The sequence below is a fragment of the Rhinoderma darwinii genome, chromosome 3 (assembly GCF_050947455.1).
Source record: "Rhinoderma darwinii isolate aRhiDar2 chromosome 3, aRhiDar2.hap1, whole genome shotgun sequence".
Taxonomy (NCBI): domain Eukaryota; kingdom Metazoa; phylum Chordata; class Amphibia; order Anura; family Rhinodermatidae; genus Rhinoderma; species Rhinoderma darwinii.
The window spans coordinates 416,459,053-416,467,460 of record NC_134689.1 but is presented as its reverse complement, the minus strand read 5'-3'; the positions used below and the strand labels follow the sequence as shown (position 1 = coordinate 416,467,460).

The window sequence follows — 8,408 nt, the reverse complement described above, 5'->3', positions numbered from 1 at the left end:
AAGAGCAAAAGGTGGATAAGAAGAATACACGCTGCCTACGCGTTTCAGACGGCCACAGCGTCCTTAATCATGGCTTGATTAATCACGCTGTGGCCGTCTGAAACGCGTAGGCAGCGTGTATTCTTATCCACCTTTTGCTCTTGGACATTTGTTCTTTTTTTATATGTTTTCTATAATAAAATTGGAACTATGTTTCCATTTTAAAAAGATATACTTCTCAACAATTATTGTGCGCTGGAGCCTGCCTTGTACTCCTGTTCATAGCTATGAGTCTACTCCTCCTCCTGCAGGGTGATATATATAGAAGAGAGCTATGAGTCTACTCCTCCTCCTGCAGGGTGATACATATAGAAGAGAGCTATGAGACTACTCCTCCTGCAGGGTGATACATACAGAAGAGAGCTATGAGACTACTCCTCGTGCAGGGTGATACATATAGAAGAGAGCTATGAGTCTTCTCCTCCTCCTGCAGGGTGATATATATAGAAGAGAGCTATGAGACTACTCCTCCTCCTGCAGGGTGATGAATATAGAAGAGAGCTATGAGACTACTCCTCCTCCTGCAGGGTGATACATATAGAAGAGAGCTATGAGACTACTCCTCCTCCTGCAGGGTGATACATATAGAAGAGAGCTATGAGTCTACTCCTCCTCCTGCAGGGTGATATATATATATAGTAGAGAGCTATGAGTCTACTCCTCCTCCTGCAGGGTGATATATATATAGAAGAGAGCTATGAGACTACTCCTCCTCCTGCAGGGTGATACATATGGAAGAGAGCTATGAGTCTACTCCTCCTCCTGCAGGGTGATATATATAGAAGAGAGCTATGAGTCTACTCCTCCTCCTGCAGGGTGATATATATAGAAGAGAGCTATGAGTCTACTCCTCCTCCTGCAGGGTGATATATATACAGAAGAGAGCTAGGAGTCTACTCCTCCTCCTGCAGGGTGATACATATAGAAGAGAGCTATGAGTCTACTCCTCCTGCAGGGTGATACATATAGAATAGAGCTAAGAGTCTACTCCTCCTGCCCAGTGATACAAAAAGAAGGGAGCTATGTGTCTGCCCCATCCCCGGCAGGGTGACGGGCAGAAAAGAGCTATGAGCTTGCCTCTCACCCTGCAGGGTGATACACACAGAAGGAAGCCATGAGTCCTCTACACAGAAAATTAGTCAGGAATAAGGAATATGAGGGCCATGAATTTGTTTTGCTTTAAGTCTTTTTCATGCTTGTGGTCTTTCTCTTTTGCACCAGTTTAGTCCTTAAATCTCTGCCCCTCCCCTTGCAGGGTGACATGAAGTAATGCATGTATTGACCCCTTAGTACTAAGCAGGCAGATGGTTTTCCTCCCATTATTGCTGGCTAAATGTACTCCTCCCGCTCTCTCAGCACTGCCAGAGTGGGGGACCATGCACCAGGCGAGCGTAATTTCATATGTCCTATGTCCTCAGTCTTAGTGGACACTTATTGGGTTCCAGGATGTGGAGGGGAGCTCCTCATGCGCGGGAATCTTTCTTTATGTTGGGTTTGTTACCAAGAATCTGGTCTATCTCTGTTATGATCTGAGGCGTTATGTGGGACAGAACCTGCAGAAATAGAAAAAATAAAGTGTTAGATCTCTATAAATGCCAAAGAAGTCTAGCAGTCATATGAAGAATTTTCACTTGAAACTCCTCCAGAACAATAGACAGTACAGAATGGTACTTGTCACAAGGGCATTTGCTTTAGTTTTATGGTCTCCCAAACAAAGCTGAACTAGTGGGCACAATGCACAAGTGTAGAATTTTCCAACCACTCCACTCAGCTATTCAGCATTCCCGAGAAGGCTCATGTATCAGGCTTCCCTGATGCCTTTTAAACAGGGAGTTTTAAAGAGAGTCACAAAGGTGTGGGATAATATCATTGAAGCCCTCTTGGCACTACCAAATTTCCAAGTGGACCAAAGGAAGGGTGTAGTGCACTTTTCAACTCCCATCGGATATGGGGCTAGTGGTAAGTAGTATATCCAGATATTTAGGTGGATCCAAGAGTAGGAGACACTGATGTTCTCAAGGATCACCCATTGAGATAAAATAATTTCAGGCAGAGGGACCTACACCAATAGTCAGTGCATAGTCCCTGGAGGTCAGTTGTAGAATCATTCTCTGGTAGCTATTATTCCTTAGTGCCTGGTGTCCAGACAAAGCAGATGGGATCTGCATGAAAAATCAGCTCATAGTCCTTGGTGGTCACTGGTACATTGGTACTCTGGTAGATTTTATTGGTAGTGTTAGGTGGAAGGAGAGGTTAGTGTATACTTGGATAAGTCCAAGTTTCTTAATATTTTTACAAGATTGGAGAACACATACAATAATTTCATGAGATAGGCTGATAACAAATATTAAGTATCTATAGCTGAAGAATATACATTGCAGCTCATATCAATCTTCTACATTCTACAGCTATGGATACTTGGTATTTAATATAACCAGGGACTTGGTAGTTTCTAAGAACCAATGACTTGGACTTCTGGTTCCTGGGACAGGAACTTGGTGGTTCCTGTGAGCCAAGTACTTGGATTTGGTGGTTCGTGAGAGAGGGACTTGTTGGTTCCTGAGAATCAAGGACTTCGACTTGGTGGTTCCTGTTAACAAGTCAACTGTACTTTTTTTTTATAAGTCTTCTACACATTATTGACATGGACTGTCCAGAGATGCCATCTGATACTTTCAGGTGGAGACGAACAAGCTTTGATTATTGGCTGTTGTCTCCTATCTCCACATCAGAGGCATCTAACCACATCAGGCTGAACCTTTTTAGGCTTGTGGAATGCATGAAACTACAAATTTTAGGTTTTGCGGGCCTCTTCCATAAAGCATTGTTCAGTAAAAAGGAGCTTCACTTTAAAGGAGAACCACTAAAAGATGTATAGAAATGGGGGTTGTAAGACCAGTGTCCCGAACACTGAGCTGCCCTGGCATAGTATTTATTACATACACATCTTCTTGTGGTTCTCGTTTAGTCAAAGAAATGCAGTTAAAGTCAACAAGCCTATAAACATAGGAGTCAGATCTCACCTGGATGGACCCCAAATTCTCAATAAGTTGATCACAGTTGGAGACACCAAGAAGTACAGAACTCACTCCCTCGCTGCGCAGACACCATGCTGGAAGAAGAAGATGCTTGGTAACAATCGGGAGAACACATTTTTAAGAAAGGGAGTCTGAATGCTTCATTTTCTGGTTCGCGTAGTCTGCTGTAGACATTCCTTTGCATCATTGATTCTTCCCTATCTAATGTAGACCCGTGTCTCATCTTTTATAGCCGATCCCGGGAAATGTAAATTAGTTCTTCACATTGCTATGAGCTGGCCACAATACTTCATAAACTCTATATAAAAGAAGGTGGAGGTATTTTCTTACCTATAGCCAGCTGGGTGACTGTGCAGTTGAGGCGCTCCGCGATGGGATGCAGATCCTTCACCTTTACGTGCTGTTTTTTACCTTCGTCACTCACAGCTTTCTCTTTCAGCCAGTGATATCCCTGCGAAAAAGTCAGGGCACATTAAGAGGCAGTTACATGAATGTTATCTCCCAGTGTCTATATGTCTTGTAGGACAGCCCCATTCCATATATGATTTAAGCTGCCCATACATTTACAATAGCTGTCGGCCAAACACTCTTTTGGCAGACAGCTATTTTTCCATACACATGCATGCTCGGCTCGGCTTGTGCATGTATTTTCAATCGGGAGAGGGTAAAGCCCCTATTACACCGGCCGATAATCGGCCAGTGCAGAGAGCGCCGATCCTCAAGACATCGTTGATCGGCGCTCATTTGCTCCTGTCACACGGAGCTATGGATGGGGACGAGCGGTCGTTACTCCTATCGCTCGTCCCCATACATTATTATCATGTCGGCAGTGCGTCTCCAGGTTTACACAGGGAGTTGTGCTAACAACAACGATAATATTTTACTTTTTTAAAATGATAAAACCAGCAGATGATCGAGCGTTTGCTCATTCATCTGCTGATCGCTGACCTGTTTACACCGGGCAATTATCGTGCGTTATATGAACGCTTGTCTGCCCTTAATAAGCCACTGGCAGACTCCTCACACAGCGGTAACCAAACATCAATGTGCCTAATCCTTCCTTCCCCTGACATCTGCCATTGGTAGAGATTCGGGACATCCCCCTACACAGACAGTCAGCCAGTCCCACCGAAATCGGTAAGTTTGGTGTGTATGGGTGTTTTAAGGCCCTAAAGAGTTGAGTTAAGAGAAAGGTTCACCAGAATTCAGGTCCCACCTCTGCTGGCCAAAGTGGAGAGCCGTCACAAATAGTGGCTAATGCTCTAGTGGACTTAGTACTTCAATGGGTGCCCTGTAAGGGAGATAAATTAGCAAACACCATTTACCTGAACCAATTAATAGGTCATGGTCGACCAGCTGAACACCCAAGGGGTGTCAATCATCCTGCGGAAGCAGTTTTAAGACACAATTAACATGTAAGATTGGCTACCTAAAGGAGTTTTCTAGTTTAGGGAACTTCTTTTTTTACTGCTGCGGAAGAATCGTACACTTGTTGCTGGATTCTCCTACAGTTAATGGTTGATCGCTGGGGTCTCCGCAATGCAACACACTGTGATGAGATCATCAGAGGACCCATCTAACAAAAAGAGATTGTCCTATGCAGACATCCCCTTTTTAAGTCTACACTATCTGGCCAAAAGTATGTGGACATCTGACCATCACACCTACTGTATATGACCTTATTGGACATTCCAAAACCATAGTCATTCATATAGAGTTGGGCCCTTTTGCAGCTCTAACAGCCTCCAATCTTCTAGGAAAGTTTTTCACAAGATTTTGGAGTGTGTCTGTGGGAATTTGTGTTGATTCAGACAAAAGACTATTTGTGAGGTCAGACACTGAGAAGGTCTGGTTGACATGAGAAGGTCTAGCTTTTAATCAGTTTTCCAATTCCAAAGGTGTTGTATGGGGTTGAGGTCAGGGCTCTGTGGCGCCACTCGTGCATAGTCATGTAGAACAGGAAAAAGGCTGAACCCCAAACTGTTACCACAAAGTTTGATCGCTAAAATTGTCTAAAATGTATTTGTATGCTGTAGAATTATCATTATCCTTCATTGGACATAATGGGTCAAATCCTGAAAAGCAGATCCAGGCAATTATCCCTCCTCCACCAAATGTTACAGTAGGCACTTTGCATTCCAGTAGCTTGCTTTTTCCTGGCATCCCCCAAACCCAGTTTCCTCCATCAGACTGCTAGATAGTGAGCCGTGATTCATGACTTGAGAAAACACGCTGCTCCAGAGTGCAGAGTGAACCACTCCACCCGGCGCCTGGCATGGTGCGTGGTGATCCTAGACTTGTATGAAGGAAACTATAAAAATCCATTTCTTGAGGCTCCGGATGTGCAGTTCTTGTACTGATGTAACTTCCAGTTTTGAACTCTGGTCTGGTGTGAGTGATTCAACAGAGGATAGGTGATTTTTACGCACCATGTTCTTCTGCACTCGGTGGCTCCACTATGTCATTTTACATGGTCTACCGCTTTGGGGCTGAGCTGTTGTTACTCCTAGACGCTCCCACTATAGCACTTACAGGTCATCGTGGCATATTTATCAGATTAGAAATTTCACAAAGGTGGCATCCTATGACAGTTATTGAGCTGTTCAGTATGACCCATACTACTAGCATTGTTTGTCTATGGAAATTGCATGGCTGTGTGCTTGATTTTATGCACCTGTGTGCTATGGTTGTGACAAACACCTGATCTCCGTAATAAGGAGCGGTGTCCACATACCTTTGCCAATATAGTGTACGCTCCCACCAGTTTCATAGTCTTACCTTGTAGGAAGCTCTAGATTTTTCGGGGATAGTGTCAGCATATTTCCCAGTAATCAGGCCACATGCCAATGGAGACCAGGTCATAGAGCCAACACCTGGTGGAAACAAAAAATTAGCATAGATCCAAAAAGTTGCTGACAGTGACATGATATGAAACATGAAATATGGATTGGAACTCATCTTCAGAATGTTGTCCCACATGAATCACTCACCAATCTTATGATACAGCTCAGGGAGCTGGGTCTCTACTTTTTCTCGCTGGAAAAGGTGATATTCCGCTTGTTCACACACGGGAGGGATGAGGTTAAACTGACGAGCCACAGAATAGGCTTCCTGGGAACACAAAGTTAACAGATAGTGACTAGGAATAGATAGTAACCCAATTTTGAAGTTTTCCACCCCTTAACCCTTTCCCGTCGCTAATATGCCTACTTACGTTGGGAAAGGGTTTTCAAAAATGGCGCCCGCTCAGAAGCAGAGGGGGCGCCGTAGCTCCCGGGTCTCTGCTGTATTGCACAGCAGGGACCCGGCGGCAATGCTTGCGATCAGAAAAATTTCTGATTGCGACCATTTAACCCCTCAGATGCTGGTGTCAGATGTGACCACCGGCATCTGAGGGGTTTTTACTGCTCCTCTTGCTTCTGGGCCGGTCACCGACTCGAACGTGGCGAGATTGTGGGAGCCGGTGTATTCCTATAACAGCGGGAGCCTTGTGAACGCTCCCAGTCCCGCTATAGGAAGATTGCTATTGAGACCTGCCTGTGGCAGATTTTAATAGCAATGCACTTATTTTGCCATAGATTATAATATTGTGATATTACAATCTATAGCATAAGTGATCTAATGATTGCAGGTTCAAGCCCCCTAGGGGGCCAAATAAAAGCAAAAAAAATAATAATTTTTTAAAAAGTTATGTCAAAAATATAAAAATTCAAATCACCCCCCTTTCCCTAGATCCCATATAAAAAGAAATAACAAAATTAAAACATACATATAAAGTATCTCCGCGTCTAAAAATGCCCGAACTATAAAAATATAAAAATATTTATCCATTACGGTGAAGGTCGAGCAGGAAAAAAGGTCAAAATGTCAGAATCACTGTTTTTTTTGCCACTTCAACCCCCACCAAAAATTAAATAAAAAGTGATCGAAATGCCAGACATTCCCCCAAATGGTATTAATAAAACAACATATTTCCACGTACAAAAAGACGCCTTACACAGCTCTGTACACAAAAATATAAAAAAGTTATGGGGGTCACAATATAAGGTGATGCAAAAAACTTTTTGTTTCTTTAAATTTGTGCATTTTTTTAAAGGCACTAAAACATAACAAAAACTATTTAAATTTGGTATCACCTTGATCGTACTGACCCGCAGAATAAAGGTAATGTGTCATTTTCACCAAACAGTGAACTCCGTAAAAAAAGAAACCCAGAAGAAGATGGCGGAACTGCTGTTTTTTTCCAATTCCACCCCATTCTGAGTTTTTTTCCAGCCTCCCAGTACATCACACATAATATTAAATAGCGCCATGAGAAAGTACAACTTGTCCCAAAAAATGAATAGCTGTCCAAAAAATTTTTTTTTAAGGCATTGAGGAAAAAACACAAGCAAAAAAACCAGAAAATGAGTCTGGTCCTGAAAGGTGAAAGGAGCACTTCACCTCAAAATGAATGATAAATGTGAACACAAGAGAAACTTTCCAACAGTGCTTGTGATTCTGTAGGATTTTTCTTTACATTTGATAACTTTGTGAAGCATTATACAGTTCCTATTGAACTCGGCGGATGTCGATGTAATACACGGACACTAGTAGACCTTGCAAGAGACTTTAAGTTGCTCTTTGCACTGGCTAATAGAGTGGGGTCATGATCAGGGATCCCCCATTATATATGATAAAGAGTTAACCACAGGGGGACAAGTCTCGCTGGCTTTCTACAAAGCAGACTGACACTGAGATCACACAGAAAGTTATTATTAATGCAGCGTTTGCGTCACATACCATAATTTCCATTGCATTCCAGCGGGAAGTGCCCCAGTACATTGCCAACCCCTGGTTAATCACAAAGGTCATGGCCCGTACAATCTCTGCACAGAGAAAAAGAGAACAGCATAGTCAAATTATAGTATAGCAGAGCTGAATCAGTCATGTAACCCTTTCAGAACTGTGCCAAATAACAAAAGAGCTCTGCTACATCTAACAAGCTCAGGCCTGCTAATCCTGTGTATTAAAGTGTGGACAGACTGGTCTACATCATACAATATCTGCAGGGAGAGAACAAATTGTTCTAAAATATTCCATAATTTCTATATAGACATATGCCTAATACAGGAGAACCAGGCACTATGCATAATCTGGAGGGTTGTCGTATACTTGTGTTTAATAATATCGCCTGTGACCGTTTCCTTCCTTCCCGTCTCCTTGCTAGAAATCTTTAAATTCCTGCAGAAATATTCAGATAAATATAGATTTGTCTATTTTTAGGCTGCTGTTCCTTTGTCCACCAGTAGAGGGACCCGCACACTGGAAGCAAGACGCAGAGGGACTGCA

The 8,408-nt window shown here is 42.9% G+C and overlaps 1 protein-coding gene across 1 annotated transcript in view; it reads right to left on the bottom strand.

Annotated features, from left to right (window-relative positions):
* Nucleotides 1-224: 224 nt before the first annotated feature.
* LOC142750268 (voltage-gated potassium channel subunit beta-3) overlaps nt 225-8,408 on the bottom strand; it is a 47,963-nt gene continuing 39,779 nt past the window's right edge. The window contains exons 9-14 of the mRNA XM_075859241.1: nt 7,860-7,945; nt 6,068-6,188; nt 5,856-5,950; nt 3,408-3,528; nt 3,063-3,151; nt 225-1,592 (exon numbers count right to left, since the gene is read on the bottom strand). Coding sequence (XP_075715356.1) covers nt 1,503-1,592; nt 3,063-3,151; nt 3,408-3,528; nt 5,856-5,950; nt 6,068-6,188; nt 7,860-7,945 — 602 coding nt within the window. The 3' untranslated portion in view covers nt 225-1,502. The remainder of the gene's footprint in view (nt 1,593-3,062; nt 3,152-3,407; nt 3,529-5,855; nt 5,951-6,067; nt 6,189-7,859; nt 7,946-8,408) is intronic.